The following is a 19954-nucleotide window of genomic DNA, read 5'->3' on the forward strand; positions in this document are numbered from 1 at the left end:
CATGGTTGACTCCTCCCACTCCGGTTTGTGATTGGTGACAGGAAACAAGGAGGAAGATTTAAAATGGCCTCGGTTTACATTGAGAAGGGAAGGCGAAGAGGAGACGTCCGCGCTGTCATGTGTACGCCTACAGCCAGCAGGGAATCTGTGCCTTCCGAACCGCTGTGTAGTTTTTATTTAGGTTGTGTTCTTTGTTTAATGTACAATAAATTCTTTAAAATGCTCTTTGTCTTTGACGTGGCTTCTATTTTTGTTGTGTCTCTGTCCCTAGACCCTGGGACATAACAGAGGAGTTCCTTTTTTTTATGGGAGGGGTTGGAAATTCTCTGGGTTGACAAAGCATGAGAAAAGGGAGGTAACCTTTCACCTTATGACGACATAAAGGGACAAATTCCAGATCTGACCGTCTTAGCTGAATGGCAAAGCAGAATGACCAAAACACTCTTTATACATATCGCCATTTCGAGCCACTGCAGGACTATAGACAGGCTAGGGCAACTCGTATTATGTTAAACAAAGTGAAATTTTCATATTAGGGGACCTTTAACCACATACAAAATGTCATCTTCTACCTTTGGTGGCTCATGTTAAGGGTCTCCACAGTGTACCAACTGTCTCCATTTCTTCCTGTCCACTGCGTATACCTTTTCCACACCAAACACATGGTCTCTCACCATATCCATAATCCTCCAACAAGGTTCCTCCTGCCAAACACACACACACACACACGTTTATGCCATTTACTAGATGCCCTTATCCAGAGCGACTTACAATCAGTAGTCCCCCTGGAACAGAGTCACTTAAAATCTTCAAACTCAAGCTAAAAAGCTTCCTTTTTAGGAAATTCTTAGATTCAAATGTTTATTTTGATTTAAAAGTATTTATATAAAATAGTTATAAAAAATCATTTTTTTTTAAATATTAAGCTAATGATATATACAGATTGGATCTTAGTGAATCAAATGAAGCATTTTCAATAACAGACATTTTAAAACTACTGATTATAAGTTGCTCTGGATAAGGGTGTTTGCTAAATGCACTCATGTAAGTCACTCTAGATAAGAGTATCTGCCAAATGCTGTAAACGTAAGTGCCATTTGAAACGGTGACTTTGTGGTCTTCTGGTTTGCTGCTCCAGTGTTTTTAGACCTTTTGGTTGTGACTGCCCTGGTTTGCCATTACACATCAAACTCTGCATCTCTCCCACCTTCATTTGTCATGGCCACGAGTATGGTGTGGTGTTTTTCCGGCGTGGTCCAGCTGGGACATCACAGGGACTCTCCTTGGTTTGACGGTTGCCATGACAGTGGATTTCATGAATGATATGTGCTGTTGGGATTTCAGTTCTGTCTGGTTATGGAGGTGATGAACATGCTGCTCCATTGTGGTGTTTAGGAGTGTCAGGTGAAGTCTTTAGATGTGTCGGGTTTGTTGTTTTGTTACTGTTGTGGCTGGTTGGTTACAACATTTTGTCTCGGTAGCACGTCCATGGTCCATGATGGGTCGCTGTTTGTTCAGGTGCCTGTTTGGTCCAGTGAACTGTAATGCATAAATATCATAACACCACATGGAGACTAAGGGTGAGATTAGTTAGTTGGGTTGGGCAGATAGGGGGATTGTTTGTTTGGCATATTGGCATATTGTTAAGGGGCCGAGCCGGTTCCCCGATCTCTACCCTCTATTATAAATCAACATCGATACAGTACAGAACATAATGACATTGCTTGGTGATTTTCTGGCAGTGTTGTAAAAATTCTTGTTAAAAAGTAGTGGCGGTAGAGACTGTGGCGGCCTGATCTACAGAGTACAGCACCACTCCATATCATATTTACATTTAGGGATTTGGCAGACGTCCTTATCCAGAGCGACTTACAACGTGCTTCAATGAAATGATCAATTCTGGTTCACTAGGACCCCCAACTATGAATACAATCTTATTATTCACTCTTGTTGTAGATTCTGTACACAAGTTAGACAATAGTTCCGGTCCCTGCCTCCCTCAATGACTACCGCCCTGTAGCCCTCACTTCAGTAGTGATGAAGATCTTTGAACGGCAGGTCAGAGACTTCATCATTTCTTCACTACCGGACACACTCGACCCACTAGAGTTTTCTTACCATCCCAACCAATCCACAGACGATGCCATTTCATATCTCCTCCATACATCACTCACCCACCTGGACACTCAGAAGGGAAATTATGTTAAAATGCTTTTCATTGACTACAGTTCAGCATTTAACACAATAATCCCTTCCACACTCACCACCAAGCTGGAGCTCATCTCTCATCTCTCTCTCTCATCTCTCAGCACTGGAGCCCCTCAGGGCTGTGTTTTGAGCCCCCTGCTGTACTCCCTGTACAGATACGACTGTGCAGCCACCACAAACTCCACCACCATCATCAAGTTTGCTGACGACACCATCGTGGTGGGTGTGATCTCTGACAACGATGAGACGGCCTACCAGGAGAAGGTTGGAAATCTGGTGAACTGGTGCCAGAGGAACAATCTCCACCTGAACGTCAGTAAGAGTTAATAGTGGACTTTAGTACCAAACAGGAGAGGACCTACCAGACCCCTGTCATCACTAGGAGCCCATATTTGCATATTGGTTTTCATTGTATACTTGCAACATTTGCAATACTGTGGTCTGTATCAGTCGCAAAAAGCATTTCACTGCATATCATACCGTGTATGACTATGTATGTGACAAATAAAATTTTAATTTGAATTTAAATAAGAAGTTAAGTTAATCTAAATAATCTCTAAAGAGGAAGGTCTTGAGGTGCCGTTTGAAAGTTCTCTGTGACTGAGCTGTTCTGACCTCAAGGGGTTCATTCCACCACCGAGGGGCCAAGACGGAGAAGAGTCTAGATGAGTGTCTTCCTTTTCTGGTCAGAGTTTCACACTGGCACCCAGCGGCCGTGACGTATATTCGTCCAGAATCCATGCGGGCAAGTTTTCTTTCTTCTACTTCAAAACACACATGGGAAAATGGAGGAACAACTAATCTTTTTTTATGCTGAGCCCCGTGGCGAGCGCAGCACGTTTGGTCTGAAAGCGGTCTGTGTTCAGTCGGCTCTCACTGGACGTCTGAACCAGGCAATTTTTTGCCGTTTGTGACTAGTCCCATCAGGGTGATGTGAAATTGGAAGTTTATATTTCAATAAAGGTTTTGACATGTAATTGTTTACCAATTTTTACCTGAATTAATTATAAAAATTATGTTAATAGAAAGGTATTAGATATTAAGTGACTGAACTGTCACTGCATCGCTATTGAGGCACTGATAATCGTAATCGAATCGAATCGTGAGACCAGTGAAGGTTCACATCTCTAGTTGCCGAACAGGAAGTGGACCAGTCCTTAAAAGCATTGATTGATGGGGCCCTTTCTTTAAGTGAGAGTGGGAGTTTGGGTGCTGGATATTTTCTCCCGGATGGAGAAAATATTCTGTGGGGAGGTGGCATTAAGGTCTGTTTTTCAGGTAGTGGTACCAAACGTCTGTCATGATAAGGTCCTGGATGTGTCTCATGATTGAACTGGGCATATGGGTGTGAGGAAGGACTACTATGATATCTTCAGGTATTTTTTGGCCACACATGAAATAAGATGTTACTGTGTATTACGTGCTGTCATACCTGCTGGTTTAAAGGTAAAACTAATAAAACACCTGCACCCTTACAGTCAATAGCTGCAATTAATAAACCATTTGAGTATCTGCTTGTGGACTGTGTAGGTCCTCTACCTCCAGCTAAATCTGGTGATTGGTATCTTGTGACTGTGATGATTCAGGCTACCCATTACCCGGCTGCTTATCCTCTGTGCACCATCACCATTCGCATAGTTGTAAAAACTCTCTCCCAGTTTGTGTCTACTTTGGCATTCCACGAGAGATAGCGTGATCAGGTTTCAAACTTTTCTTTCAACATGTGTGCTCAAGCTCTAAAACACTGTGTGTAAAGCCCACTCAGTCCACCACTTACAATGTGTAAAGTGTGGGGTTACTGGGGAGTTTCCATCAGACGCTTAAGTCCTTGTTCTGAGCTTATTGTGTGCAGATGGACCAGGACTGGGAAGAAGGGTTCAAATTCCGTCCAGAAGTGATTGACGTGACTGACAGTGAAAGTGTCAAGTGAAGGGTTGCCCTTGTTCCAATGATTTGGTGTGATTTTGGTTTAAGACTGTGGACCATAACGCCTCACTATCAAACAAATGACTCTCCCCTGGGTCCTAGAACCTGTCACTACCAGCCAATAAAAAAAAAGGGCCTAGACAACAGCCAATCTGAAAATAGCAGTATTTTTATCTAGGTAAAATACAACACAACAACCAATGAAAAAAGGCATTCTGGAATTATTCACTTTTTCCAATCCATAGGAGCTCCGAGCATCGCTTCAAGCACAGAGTAAGTCATCTTCTGTTTTAATGTTACAACAAATTCACATTTTTTTACACAAGCAATGACAACTTGACTGCTGTTAGAGAATGTTTCCCCGATAATTAGCATCAGTTTTTCAATGCTGACTGTCTATAGCCTGTTCACTGACAACACCTGTTCAGAACAAGTAGTCTAAATTATATTTCGTTATCACAGGATGACTGACATATTCTCACATTTTAATCATACTTCTCTCCAATAGGCCAAATAATTTTACATAATTGTCTGTGCCATGTATCAAATCTTTACTTCCACTTCTGAGTGATTAATAACAACAACACAAAAAATAAAATTATTAATGAAACACCCCCACTCTTATGGCCCACCTGGCCTAACATGATCAAGTTAATATTTTTTAGATTTTTAAGTTTATTTAAACAAAAGAATGTCTAATATAAAACTATTCAGCTTCTTTTGAGCATATCTACACTAGCAGAGGAATTTACTATGATGCAAGGGGGCACCACAAAAAAATCTTGCCAAAGGCTCCAAATTTGCCCTGCTTGCCAACACTAACCTATGTTAACGTGAAGATCACTGAACCGATCTCAGCAGGTCCTTTTGGGGCAGGAAAATTGTCATTTTCATGGCAAAGAGGGACTTTGCAATTAATCTGATCACTCTTCGTAACATTCTGGAGTATATGCAAATTGTCATATTAAAAACGGAAGCAGCAAACTTTGTGAAGAACAGTATTTGTCTTGTTCTCAAAACGTTTGGCCATGACTGTACACCAACACACACACACACACACAGAGCCAACTGAACAAGCAAATTGCCTGGAGGAAGTGCACTGAAATGTGCCGTCATAAATTGGTGATGGCAAATTTGTTATTATGTTCCTAGAACGTCTCCAGCAATGCAAAATGTTACGTGTTATACATTATTGAATTAACCTCACAAGTGCCCCCACATGTCACCAACTGCATTGTTTAATACGTTGCCAGATAAATTATATATGAAGCCCACTTTCCACTGCCATTATGTTATTTAATGGATAACAGTGGGAACTGTTGCTTACTTATCTGTCTCATCTCAAAGTGCCCTCTGTGTATTATGTTCTGTTGCATTTTATGATTGTTGCATTTGTGATATGCCTAATACAAAGATTAACACAAAAAGACATAAATATGTAATATATGTTCTATTGTTTTAGTTAGTCATGTGGTTAGTCCTTCCGGAAGAGCTGTGGGTGCTGTTTGATCTAGAAAACATCACAAGGTGTACTGTTCTCCAAAGCAGGCCCTGAATACAGTCCACAGTTGTTCTGCTGCGCAAAGAGAGAACGTGGAAATAACGCCACAGTGATGAGATACCAATCATCTCCCCTGCATACGCAATGACCCAGAATGCCGGCTGAAAAATCTTCCTGTTCTCTCCAGTCCTCTCCCCCTCTCCCTGCCTCCCACACTCAGAGTGTTCCACTTAGTCTTGGTTTCTCTCCAAAGCACCCCAGAGAGACTGTCCTGTTGCCAAGATGCTATTTCCACATTGCTGTCCCTTACCACAAAGGGCGTGGGAGACCTTTCTCTCCCTGTTTGTGAGCCGCTGTGGTCTGACTAAAATGACTTTTCGGCAGTTTTGGAGCACAAGTGTCACTGCGATATTTTGCTTAGTCCTATATGCTGTGTTCCCATGTGTATGACTGCAACTCTGAATATGTGTGATGAGTAAGACCCAACATAAGTGCTTTAGCATCATTGGGACCACCGGAGCATAAGAACCACACAAGCTGACGCATTCAGTTTAAGCGTTTTGTTTCCATTTTTCCTTCTGAAAACACCCAAGATGCCATTAAAAATGAGCGGTGGACAGCAATGCAGATGCTATCAATTAATCTCAGTGACTATTTGCAATGAGCCTCGAAAGGATTTTATGGGTTAATTGTTCACATTTTGGTCTAGAACGCTATGCTGTACTGCCCTCTTGTGACAAACGTATGTAAAAGTGAGAGTTCAAATAGTTGTAAATTATATTAATAACTTATAATTAATATTTATTATTATATAGATTAATCCATTAAAATATAAACCCTAAAAAGTGTAATTTATGAATTTGTATATTTACTCTATATCATCAACTTCATCTAAGTGCCTTTATACATACACATAGCCTGGATTTTAATATATATATATATATACACACACACACACACACACACACACACACACACACACACACATTAAAATATAAACCCTAAAAAGTGTAATTTATGAATTTGTATATTTACTCTATATCATCAACTTCATCTAAGTGCCTTTATACATACACATAGCCTGGATTTTAATATATATATATATATATATATATATATATATATATATATATATACACACACACACACACACACACACACACACACACACATACATACAGTACAGGCCAAAGGTTTGCACACACCTTCTCATTCAATGTGTTTTCTTTATTTTCATGGCCATTTACATTGGTAGATTCTCACTGAAGGCATCAAAACTATAAATGAACACATGCAGAGTTAAGTACTTAACAAAAAAGGTGAAATAACTGAAAAAATGTTTTATATTCTAGTTTCTTCAAAATAGCCACCCTTTGCTCTGATTACTGCTTTGTACACTCTTGGCATTCTCTCGATGAGCTTCAAGAGGTCGTCACCTGAAATGGTTTTTCAACAGTCTTGAAGGAGTTCCCAGAGGTGTTTAGCCCTTGTTGGCCCCTTTGCATTCACTCTGCGGTCCAGCTCACCTTAAACCATCAGGTCTGGTGACTGTGGAGGCCAGGTCTTCACTTTTTGATGCCTTCAGTGAGAATCTACCAATGTAAATGGTCATGAAAATAAAGAAAACACATTTAATGAGAAGGTGTGTACAAACCTTTGGCCTGTACTGTATATTAACCACAGGGTTGGCCTAGCAGTTAAGGAAGCAGCCCTTTAATCAGAAGGTTGAATACCGGTCCACCAAGGTACCACTGAGGTGCCACTAAGCAAAGCACTGTCCCCACACACTGCTCCCCGGGTGCCTGTCATGGCTGCCCACTGCACACTCAGGGTGATGGTTATAAGAAGAGGACACATTTCCTTGTGTTATTGTGTGCTATACTGCTCCACTGGCACAGACACTTTTTTTTGCATTATGGATGCTATTGCACCTTTCTGCATTTTCCCACACAGCTCAGGTTATCAGGTTAGCTGATATCTTCCTTTGTTTTGTGTTAGTATGTATGTGTGTGGATGCCATGTGTCTGTGTGCCTATGTGTATGTGAAAAGTGAAAGTGATTGTCATTGTGATACACTGCAGCACAGAACATGTGCACACAACAAAATGTGTCCTCTGCTTTTAACCCATGTCTATATAACTACTGGACACAATTATTCTTCAGGAGAAATAAAGTATATATATTTATCAGTCTATAAAGCTAATAGTATATATGTGAATGTTGTAGGCCAAGTACTTTTTTAAATAATTTAGTTTTTCTGTTTGTTTGTTGGACATTAAGTGATATTTATGTAATTATGATGTCTAGGAAAACGCAGCTGTTTTGGGGGGTTTTCATCAGGCGGTTTTCCCCATGCGTGCTAATTTCCCGCGCTTTCGGGTGTAATATTTTAATGACGTCACACGATCTGGCCTATTGAAAGCCCGGCATCACTTTACCCGCGGACTTTCGGCGGAATCCTCCAATAGCTTAACGAGGCCCTGCGTCATTTCCCAATTAAATCACGGCGTGACTGGACGGCGACCCAATCTGCGGCTGACTTTATTAATTTATGCACGGACCAATGGCGTGGCGTGGACGCTTCCGACCGACCAATCAGCGGGCAGCTCTTTTCCCCGCGCCCGCCAATCGCAGGCTTTAGGTCTCCGTGTCCGGCGAGCGCCTGCCGGCTTACCTTCCCTCCTCTCGCGGCGTCCGCTCTCTCTCTGGATCCTGCTGCAATGGCGGAGCAACAGCAGTTCTACCTCCTACTGGGGAACCTGATGAGCCCCGACAACACCGCCCGGAAGCAGTCGGAGGTACGCGAGCCCCGCCGGAGCGGCCGCGTCGCCGTGGCCCGTCCCACGTGTGGAGCCCGTGCACGTTGGTCCCGCAGCCGATGGCCCGCCAGCGCTGTCGGCCGCGGTCAACGCGGCGCGTCTCCCCCCCCGGCTGATCCTCCGGATCGTCTCGCCGCCGCTAAAACGACACGCTTCGCTCCCGCGCCGACACTGCGCGGCCGGCCGCAGTGTTGTGCCGCTAAGCTAGCTAGCTAGCCCGCTAGCCGTTAGCACCTCTGGCGCCTCGTAAACTTGTGCCGTGTTGGTCCTGTTCGTTTAACGCGAACTGCTACGCGACTCGTCGCAATGTTCGCGCCGGTCGCGGCCGGTCTGGAGTGTTTTAGTGCCGCGGAGGTTGTGTGCGTCGGCAGCCTGTTAGCTCGTTAGCCGCCTGGCGGCGTGTTTTTCTAGCGCCACCTTATACCAAAGAAGCGGGTTAAAGTTGTAAAATAAAAATCAGCGCTGCGGCGAGGCTGAACGTTCCTAAACCTCTCGTTATCTCCGCAGGTCGCTGCTACGTTTCTGTAAACGCGTTGAATAGCAGCGCGGTTAAACGAGGGAAGATGTATATTTTTGTCATTATTACTTTAAATCCCCGGCCAGCAGGCCGTGTCCGTCACACCGGATCTTATCGCGCTCATCCCCTGAGCGGTCAGCACTTTCCTTTTATTACCGACAATGAGCGGCTAATGCCCGCCGCAATCCGCGCCCGGCAGACGCGGCGTGAGCAGCGAGCTCATTGACGGGGGAGGATTTGGTCTCTTTGTCTTTTTCTTTTTTTTGTCTCAGTTTTAAAGTTAAACTCTGTAATGTCTATGAATGACACGTCATGCACGATTTGAAGACCCTGGAGCAGACTTTTAAATGTCGTGCTTGATCGCTTGATTGTCATTGTGCAACACAGCGCCCAGTGACACAACGAAATGTGTCCTCTGCTTTTAACAATCACCCTTGGTGAGCAGTGGGCAGCCATGACAGGCGCCCCGCGAGATGTGTGTGGGGACGGTGCATTGCTCAGTGACACCTTGGCCACTCTGTATTCGAACCGGCAACCTTCAGATTACGGGGCCACCTCCTTAACCACTAGACTATTTTACCCCACGTGGCTGCAAGACATTCCTGCAGCATTCCAGAGGTGTCAGCACCAGGATTCCACCGTGTCACCTGCCTTCATGACTGGAGCTGCCACAGAATGTATCCAAACCTGACGTCACTCTCTTCTTTCCTGCAGGAAACCTACGAGAACATCCCGGGTCAGACGAAGATCACGTTCTTGCTCCAGGCGGTCCATGATGCGGCCGCAGCGGAGGAGGTGTGTAGCGTTTGAGAACGCTGCCAAAATCTCGTCTGCTCTTGTGGCGCGTTATCATTTCTCTCTATCATGACATTAAATTTATTCACGAATAATATAAAACGATACGCTGCATTTTATATTTTACCCATTTTTAATAGAAAACGGCTTCTTTTGGCCTCGTCAAGTTTTGTCTGGTGTTTGAGGGTGTAATATTCAGCCCCGCTGTTAACTACTGCCGCATGGCTCTGTCCGCGCGGCGTGAGACTGACTTTGCTCCAGCATCCCTCCAAGCTCCCGGTCCCACCAGCGTTCTGACCTCCGATTATTAATAGATCAGAGAAACAAGAGCAGTGTGTCCTACGTCGAATTCTGCCGCCATGTGTCCCGGAATGCCCCTCAAAGCAGCGTAAAGAATGTGCGGAACACGTTTTCTGGTGGTCTGCACTGCTGAAGCCTCTTAGTTATTTTATTTTGATTGGCTGCTCCAATGCCAGACTTGACTGACTGTTTACCTCGCAGGTCAAACAGATGGCGGCGGTGTTGCTGCGCCGGCTGCTGTCGTCCGCCTTTGACGAAATCTACCCCGGCCTCACCGTGGAGCTCCAGACCGCAATCAAGACGGAGCTGCTGAACTGCATCCAGGCCGAGAACTCCTCCAACATCCGCAAGAAGGTGTGCGACGTCGCCGCTGAGCTGTCCCGCAACCTCATTGGTGAGTACGCATCTAGTCCAGGCGCTGTCACGACCTGTGAGGGTTCTTACACTAACATTTTACAGCTAATTAAACAGTTACTGTTGGTGCTAACCAGGGCTAATTACCTGTCCACATATTAAGTAATAATACATTAATATTTGATTATTTTTCTGTGGTTAGAAATTGATAATGGTGCAGACATTAAAAAGCTTTCAGAGACCCCTGCGTCTTTCCCACCCAAACTGCGGCTGACATTCAATTCTTCTCGTGTCTTTTAACTCAAGACGACGATGGCAACAATCAGTGGCCAGAGGTCCTCAAGTTCCTGTTCGATTCGGTCAACTCTCAGGACGTGGCCCTCAGGGAGGCGGCCCTGCACATTTTCTGGTAAGTGTCGTGATTCTTTTTGTGTGCGCGCGTGTCAATCGTCTTAATGGGTTTGTATCTTGTATCGTCACGTACAGGAATTTCCCTGGGATCTTCGGCAACCAGCAGCAGCACTACTTGGAAGTGATCAAGCGCATGCTGGTCCAGTGTATGCAGGACCAGGAAAATCCACAGGTATGTTTAAGATTTTTTTTTATTTATTTTTTTTAAAAAAACTACCTATCATGTTAAACCTGATCGACTCCCCCTTTTAATTGCTTTTTACTTCAGATTCGCACCCTTGCTGCTCGTGCTGCCGCGTCCTTCGTCTTGTCCAATGAGAGCAACACCGCCCTGTTGAAGCACTTTTCTGACCTCCTTCCTGGCATTCTACAGGTGTCCTTAGCCTCCTACGTTTAGGGATTCCTTAAAGCCCACTTTTTTTTTTATTTTTATTTTTTTTTTTTTAATAAGTGACATTTTAAAATAATTTTGAACCTTCATCCTTGGTTGTAGGCGGTGAATGAGTCCTGTTACCAAGGTGATGACTCTGTGCTGAAGTCACTAGTGGAGATTGCAGATACGGCACCCAAGTATCTGCGCCCGAACCTTGAGGCTACTCTCCAGCTCAGCTTAAAGGTCAGTCTGTGGTGTCACTTTGTCAGTGGCTGAGGTGGTGTGAAAGATTGAACATTTTTAGATTAGTCAATGCCTGGTGGTTCCTGAAGGCAGCTTTACCGTGCTGATCTTTTGGGTTTTTTGACAAACAGGCTTAAATGAAGCTCTGTCGCTTAATGCATGGTAGCTGCATCACCATGCCGTTATCATAGCCCGGGCACAGAGACATAAGTGTGTGGATGACTGGCAGCCTTCTGTGAGACTCGTGTTATCTGTGGTGGGTCTCATGACCGTTTTTAAGCTGTAGTTGTCTCCTGCAGCTGTGTGCAGACACCAACCTGACCAACATGCAGAGACAGCTTGCTCTCGAGGTCATAGTCACGCTCTCAGAGACTGCTGCTGCCATGCTGAGGAAACACACTGCTATTGTAGCACAGAGTGGTAAGTAGAAGCGGGATTCACAAAGTGGCCTGTAATGCAGCAGCATGATTATTTAATTATAGCTAAAGTTCTGAAACATGCAGTGTTGACTGCATTAGACTGTAGGGATAAACCCAGTCAATTCAGAACTGTGGGTGAACTGCTGGGTGTTGGGTCAATGTTTTATTTTAATTATTTTTAAAGTGCCACAAATGCTGGCCATGATGGTTGATCTGGAAGAGGATGAAGAGTGGGCCATGGCCGATGAGCTGGAGGACGATGACTTCGACAGGTAGGCAAGAAACATTCCCTGCTTCGTGGCAGGGCTCAGCATCTGCTAGTACATACTTATTCTACTGTCCAGTCTTCTAACATCGATTTACTTTGTCCCTTAGTAATGCCGTAGCGGGAGAAAGCGCTCTGGACAGGATTGCTTGTGGGCTGGGAGGCAAGATTGTGCTGCCCATGATCAAACAACACATCATGCAAATGCTGCAGAACCGTGAGTACATACGCAGAACACAGAGCTGGTTTTGCCTGTACCTATTCTGTATGTAGCAAATGAGTGGGCCGTCTCTCCTTTAGCTGACTGGAAGTATCGCCATGCTGGATTAATGGCACTCTCTGCCATTGGAGAAGGCTGCCACCAGCAGATGGAGTCCATCCTGAATGAGATCGTCAACTTTGTGCTGCTTTTCTGCCAGGATCCTGTAAGTGTCCCAATAGATTGTGGTCTTGCTGGATCTAAAGTAGTCTTCATTTGTATAGCTTTGTGTAGGATGTAAATGCATTTGCTAAAGTCTCTTGGCATTTGCTTAACTCTCCTGCATTTTACCCCACACTATGATATAATATGGTCATTGTGGTTATGTAGATACCATTAGCCTGCTTCACTCCCTGCAAATTAATCACAAAGCAATCACTCAATTTTATTTACTTCACGCTTTGTCTAACACACAGATGTCTTAAATCATTTTTATTATTATAAAAACATTATTCCTCCTACTTTTCAGCATCCTAGAGTCCGTTATGCTGCCTGCAACGCCATTGGACAGATGGCCACTGACTTTGCCCCCAATTTTCAGAAGAAGTTTCATGATAAGGTATATTCAGCCCAACATCCCAGTTCTGTCTATTCATCCTTATATGGTTCTCGTTCCAACGTTTCTCCTCCTCCTCCTCGCTGCAATCAGGTGATCTCAGCCCTGCTCCAGACCATGGAGGACCAGACGAACCCCAGGGTCCAGGCTCACGCCGCAGCTGCCCTGATCAATTTCACAGAGGATTGCCCGAAGAACCTGCTCATCCCCTACCTTGAAAACCTGGTCCAGCATCTGCACATCATAATGGTAGCCAAACTGCAAGAGGTGGGTGACTACTTTTTAATTTTATTTATTTTTTTTATTAAACCCTTCTCTTTTAAACCCTTTAAGCCATTCTCTCTTTTTGCAGTTAATTCAAAAGGGCACCAAGCTGGTACTAGAGCAGGTGGTAACCTCCATCGCCTCCGTAGCTGACACAGCGGAGGAGAAGTTTGTGCCCTACTACGACCTCTTCATGCCCTCCCTCAAGCACATTGTGGAGAACGCTGTGCAGAAGGAGCTGCGCCTGCTCCGAGGGAAGACCATTGAGTGCATCAGCTTGATCGGTCTGGCTGTAGGCAAAGAGAAGGTATTCATGCTCTGCTCTGCTCCCAGTGAATAGATGGCCTTAGGTCTTCAAGCAGGCATAGGTAGTTACTAGGGATACTCATATTGACCGTTTAACAGTTAACTGAAAATTAGTTTTGACTGATTATCAATTAAATGGTTTAAATGTTTATATATTTTAAATTATTACTAGTATAAAGTTTTGTGGCATAAATATGCTACACACATGCTATTTAACTCATCATGATATCCCATCAAAGACCTACTATTACCCGTAGAATTGAAGCCTGTTTTGAGGAGAGGGGAAAAATTGCTTGAAACAAAACTCAATTGCACAAAGTTTGTGGCCCTTACGACTGCCTGCTTGACTGCACTTACAATGGAAAGCTCTATAACAATAACTTGCCACTACATAGATGAGAACTGGCATGTTAATTCAGCTGTCCTGCTTACAGAGTATATCAAGCTGAGAACCTTGCAGCTAAAACATATTTTCATTTTGTAATCTTTAAGTTAAAATATTTAGTGTTCTATTTATTTTATTCTTTTTATTTATATTAAATGTTTTTTGTCAAATGCAACAGGTGTGAAATTTGACTGTGAATCCAGATTGTGTTCTTGATATGTTCTTTGTGCTGCTCTTCGCCCATTGCAAAATAACTGGGGGAAAGTTCACATATTTAATCAGACACTCCTCAGTTCTATTTTCATTTAACTCTAATTTGATGTCAACGTGTGTTCCGCTCACTTCTGCTTCCGGGCCGCTGTCTCCTGGTCTGATCTTGCTCCCTCTGGTGGGCTGGAGGTGAGGTTGGCCGTGACCATATTCTCATCTGACCACTTAACGGTTAATGTTTGGTTAAAGAACAGCGGTTGTCGGTTTGGAAAATTTAATCGAAATGAGCATCCCTACTAGTTACCTTTCACTTAATTTGCCATGAGTTGAAATTGCTTGTGGCCTGCACCAGGTTCGGGTCCGTTTGTCGCGTCTTCTCTCCAGTTTTCTGTAGTTGATCCCTTTAAATGTGCTGCTTTCTTTTTCAGTTTATGCCTGATGCCTCTGCAGTCATGCAGTTGCTCCTCAAAACTCAGACTGATTTCAACGACCTGGAGGATGACGACCCACAGGTGAGCTCAATTTTGGAGATGTTTCTAATGGGCTGCCATTTTGTATGAGTTTGCGTTGAGCAAGGTTTTTTTTATTTATTTTATTCTTGCTAATTGGAACTCTGGTAGTTGAGGCATAAAACCTTTAGTGGACCTGCTTCAGTCTCCCTTTCTCTGCAGATCTCATACATGATCTCCGCTTGGGCTCGCATGTGCAAGATTCTGGGTAAAGAGTTCCAGCAGTACCTTCCTGTGGTCATGGGTCCACTCATGAAAACCGCCTCAATCAAGCCTGAAGTGGCCCTCCTAGACAGTGAGTGCAACAGCATAGAATTGTATGATTCTGTGCTTTTGTCTCAAGAAACGTTTCTGAAAGTTCTAGACTGCATTCCGCTCCATGAAAAGCACTGCACTTCAATTGAAGTCCCCTTTGTGTTTTCTCATCAGCCCAAGATATGGAGAACATGTCTGAGGATGATGGCTGGGAGTTTGTGAATTTGGGAGATCAACAGAGCTTTGGCATCAAAACAGCTGGTCTGGAGGAGAAAGCTACAGCCTGTCAGATGTTGGTAAGTTCAATTTAAATGTTCATACTGTTCCTTTAAAGTGGGGTGCTTTTGAAGTCTTAAATTGCTTCCCAAATGTTCTAAGGTGTGTTATGCCAAGGAACTGAAGGAAGGTTTTGTGGAGTACACAGAGCAAGTGGTGAAGCTGATGGTGCCTCTTCTGAAGTTCTACTTTCACGATGATATCCTTGAAAGAATGACTACAAGCTGAAATGAAGGCAATGCAAAGAGCGTTTTGTCTTCCTGCTTTTGTGAACTTTTTATGGTATTTGAACTCCAAGGTTTGAGCGATCATGTCAATTTGTTACTGGTTTTCTTTAACTGTATTCACGTGTGCGAGTGGCTGCTGCAGAGTCCATGCCTCTGCTCCTGGAGTGTGCCCGGGTGCGTGGACCAGAGTACCTCACACAGATGTGGCACTTCATGTGTGACGCCCTCATAAAGGCCATCGGCACAGAGCCAGACTCCGATGTGCTGTCAGAAATCATGCACTCGTTTGCCAAGGTGGTGCATCTTATCAAGTGTTTCTGTGGTTTTTTTTTTGCCTTTTGGTGGTCCCAAAAGCAATTGTTTTTCTCTCCCATCAGTGCATTGAACTAATGGGAGATGGTTGCCTGAACAATGAGCACTTTGAAGAGTTGGGAGGGATTCTGAAGGGCAAGCTGGAGGAGCACTTTAAGAACCAGGAGTTAAGACAAGGTTAGTCTCTTCACAAGTTTTATTTAAAGCATATTTAGTAGGATGTATTTTATTTATTTATTTATTCGTCCCTCTAAGCCAAAAGACAAGATGAAGATTATGATGAGCAAGTGGAGGAAACTTTGCAAGATGAAGTGAGTAGATCTTCAGCCCAGCAGTACTGATTTAGTTCTTCAGCCCAGACTGTCATTTCTGAATAATTTTTTGCGTTCTAGGATGAAAATGATGTGTACATACTCACCAAGGTGTCGGACATCTTGCACTCATTGTTCAGCAGCTACAAAGAAAAGGTTCTGCCCTGGTTTGAGCAGCTTCTGCAGCTCATAGTCAACCTTATTGTGAGTACTCCTCTTGTGACTTAAGTTACTTAAGGTTTCAAAAAGTCTTGGTAATTATTTTTAACCATTGGTGTGGTTTTATGTACCCGTTGGAGGGGTAATAAGCAGTCAGGATCTCTGGTGTACAGACATGGCAGCGAAAAATAAGCAGGTTCTCCCAGTGATCTGACTGTATCTGAGAGGCACAGCAAGCCAAGCAAGGCACTTTAGAGCTCAGTTTGTCATCCTGTAAACCTTGCACGGACAGTCAACCACAAACTTCCGGTCTCAAGTGCCTATTCTTTCGCTGCTTGTGAAAGTTTCACATGTTAATGTTTATGTATGTTTATTTCCTCTGCCACCGTAGTCTGGGTTCATTTTTATTATCGCTAGAGATCCGAAAATGGCTGCTGAGGATGTTGAACATAGAACTCTTGCCCAAAAAGTACAAACTAACTTTTGGTGTGGGCAACAGCCATGGCAGATATTCCACCCCATTGACTAATTTAGTCAAGCAGGGATGGATTACTGAAATACAGGTCTATATTGGTTTTGTTCATCTCATGTCTGAATTCACCAGAATTGATCATTTAAGGGGTTACTTTACTCAAAGGGACACGTACCCCTGCACCATGCTTGCCTATGATCAGTGTTATTATGGGTTAATAAATTTGGGACATTTAAAATCATTAATTCTCCACTATCAGCACTGTTTTTTTTTTTTTTTTTTTTTTTGTATTTATTATAAATACTGCACTGTGTTAACTGCTGTTTTCCTACCCTCAGTGTCCCCACAGGCCATGGGCGGACAGGCAGTGGGGTCTGTGTATTTTTGATGACGTGGTTGAACACTGCAGTCCCTCATCCTTCAAATACGCAGAGTACTTCCTCCAGCCCATGCTTCAGTCCCTGTGCGATTCCAGCCCGGAAGTCCGGCAGGCAGCAGCTTACGGAATTGGAGTCATGGCGCAGTTTGGAGGCGAGAGCTACAGGCCTTTCTGCACAGGTAGTGTACAGGCTAGGCCGGTTTCCCCGCTGGTACTAGGTGCTGTTATTGTGCACACGGCCAGCCAGCTTGGCATTTCATAATTCCACCTGGGGGTGTTATTTAACCTAGACAATGTGCCTGGGTGGGGACACTAGGGGGACCTCTCCAGGTGGTTAGTTCCTGTAACTACTATTGAAAGCTTTTCATTATCACCTCAGTCAACTGGAAGAGAAGACTGAGACTCCTCTTACTGTTGACTGGGTGTTGTCATCGCTCATTAGCCAATTATCACAAGCGGACTCTTAGTTGGTGCACCAGTTGTAAAAATCAACTTTGTCAGGCCTCTTACACACATGTTCTGTCTGTAGAGGCAATCCCGCTGCTAGTGGGAGTGATCCAAGCAGCGGATTCTAGAGCCAAGGAGAACGTCAATGCAACTGAGAACTGCATATCTGCAGTGGGCAAGGTTATGAGGTACCGGCCTGAGTGTGTCAATGTTAACGAAGTCCTTCCCCATTGGCTGTCATGGCTGCCACTCAATGAAGACAAAGAGGAAGCAGTCCATACTTTTAACTTCCTGTGTGACCTGATTGAAAGGTGTGTATTTATTTATTTTTTTCTCCTCTCTGCTGTCACTTCCTCCCCTTCCCTCTTCAGTGTGTAACCTTTATTTCCTCTGTCCTGCTTTTGTATAGCAACAATCCTATTGTACTTGGACCTGACAATACAAACCTGCCCAAGATATTCCTCATCATTGCTGATGGTGTTGCTAATGAGTCTGTCAAAGGAGAAGATGGGTGTAGCAAAAGATTGGCCAATGTTATTCATCAAGTGCAGGTAAATATTTTATATCTACAGTATGCAGAATGTCTTTAATAGTGAATTATTGGGTTGGGGTGTCTATAGACAGCAGATCCATATACAGATGCATTTTGTATGATTTAAGAACTATAGACTATGAACGAACTATACAATATATAGAGGGGTCAGAACAGAATCTGTGCCTTTCCTGTGGGAAGATTGATGTTCTGCTTTGTTGAACACAATTTCGTAACACAAAATATAATCTTATGATTTATGCATTGATTCTTTGCTTGTTATAGCCATACATGCTGCAAAAGTTCTGCATTTTCTAATCAGAATCGTGATTTTTTTTTTTTTTTTTTTTTTTTTTTTTTTTTTTTGAGCTTTGGACCCAGACCAAATATGACTGGTTTTGACATGCCGACAGGACGAAATGTGATATCTAGTGTATATATCTATGGTGTAAATATCTATTAGGGTTGCCATATTTCACCCCAAAATGAGGGACTTTCTTGCAGCAGTGCACATCTCATGATCCATTTAGTTTGCTGCTCAGTCTATGCTTTTGCCCCCTGGTGGTTGGTTTTTAAATTTAATAATGCAGCCAAAATGTGATTGTGCAATTCTGTGTATTACCTTCCCAGTACAACAAAAGAACTGATCATGTTAAACTTTTAAAAAATGGGATCAACTGTGGTTCAAACCCCAGATTCTTAACTGGTTTAGCTTAGTGGGTAACACAAATGAAGTCACAGGTTAAAGCTCCACTTACTACCATTGTGTCCCTGAGTACATGGCTGTGTCTGATTTCAATCAACTGAGCATGCTAAAGGCTTTCACAGACCGTAAGCGTGCAGCATGGTGCTACACTTCAAATGATTGGCGCTACTCTGCAGACACCACGGTCAAAGTTGAAGATTGTTGAACTGTGACCCCTGTGTGTTAAGAATCAAACAAGAAATGAAGCAATTTTTATTAAATACCTTTTCCACCCTCTTTGCAGGTGTCTGGAGAGCTGTGGACACAGTGTGTATCAACGCTTAATGAAGCTCAGCAGAAGGCCATCCAGGACCTGCTCAACACCGCCTGAGAGAAGCCTTATCCTTCTACCACGTATTAATCCTAGTACCTGCGAGGGAAAATTCTTTTAGACTGGCCCTTTCCTCCTCAAACGACGAGCTGAGCTGTAGCGTGTGTTTTTGGACTTCTCTGAAGCTCGGTCCTGGAAGTCTCGATCTCCGTTTCCAGCTGCAGGACCCCCTGCTCCAGTGTGTGCTTGCACGTCCAACCTCTACAGGCCAACCTAACCCCCCCTTCCTCTCACACACTTTTTTTTTTTTTTTTTCTTTTTTTCCCCCCTCCTAAAGGCACCCTTTTTCCTGAGAGGGTCCTTAACATCTTCCTCTTAGTCATAAGTTCAATTTGTTGTGCCTCCTATCAATTATGTAAGTACTCTATTGTGCCGACTGTCTAATACCTGATTTGGACCATTCCCACAACCAAGCAGAACTGGACATGAATGTTGGTGACAGAGCGTAAAGGAGCCCCCTCCAACCACTCTTATTTCTTCGAAGGACAGTGGGGCATCTGAGGAAAATGGCCTTTCTTTTTGTCTGACTTGCATACTCAACCATTAAATAAACGAATGGGAATAGTTTAATTGAGTTTTGGGTGTTTTTAGACACGTTTGTCATCATGGAGAACATTGGAGGCATTCAAGGAAGCCATTTTTTTTCCCCTATTGAAAATGTCAAGTTGACCTGTTATCAACAGTCTCTTGGTCTTTTTCTCAATACGAAGCCTTTTTTGGTTCAGTACTGCTTTCACCTCGGAGGGACAGCAAGCGGGTTTGAGGTTCAGATCCTTTTACCAATAAACCACTTTCTGCAAGTTAATTTGGTCTTCTGTATTTATTTATTTTTTTTAAAAGCCCACTAAGTATATGAAATGCTTCATACAGAGCTCGATAAAAGCATGC

At 43.6% G+C, this 19954-nt stretch overlaps 1 protein-coding gene and 1 non-coding gene across 2 annotated transcripts; both read left to right on the plus strand.

Annotated features, from left to right (window-relative positions):
* Positions 1–8270: 8270 nt before the first annotated feature.
* kpnb3 (karyopherin (importin) beta 3) lies at positions 8271–19871 on the plus strand. The gene is made up of 26 exons (XM_028980167.1): positions 8271–8433; positions 9686–9766; positions 10268–10460; positions 10727–10829; positions 10907–11003; positions 11100–11204; positions 11325–11447; positions 11747–11867; positions 12051–12138; positions 12242–12348; positions 12432–12556; positions 12860–12949; positions 13040–13213; positions 13299–13517; positions 14540–14623; positions 14783–14915; positions 15050–15171; positions 15254–15350; positions 15500–15672; positions 15756–15867; positions 15946–16001; positions 16083–16205; positions 16971–17190; positions 17541–17769; positions 17868–18009; positions 18980–19871. The coding sequence occupies exons 1-26, from the start codon at positions 8356–8358 to the stop codon at positions 19064–19066; spliced, it is 3282 nt and encodes a 1093-aa protein (XP_028836000.1). The 5' UTR covers positions 8271–8355; the 3' UTR covers positions 19067–19871.
* Positions 11519–11657, plus strand: LOC114791393 (small nucleolar RNA SNORA84). The gene has a single exon (XR_003750002.1). It is a non-coding gene; the product is annotated as a small nucleolar RNA SNORA84 (small nucleolar RNA).
* Positions 19872–19954: the final 83 nt, after the last annotated feature.

The sequence above is a fragment of the Denticeps clupeoides genome, chromosome 5, assembly GCF_900700375.1.
Source record: "Denticeps clupeoides chromosome 5, fDenClu1.1, whole genome shotgun sequence".
Lineage (NCBI taxonomy): Eukaryota > Metazoa > Chordata > Actinopteri > Clupeiformes > Denticipitidae > Denticeps > Denticeps clupeoides.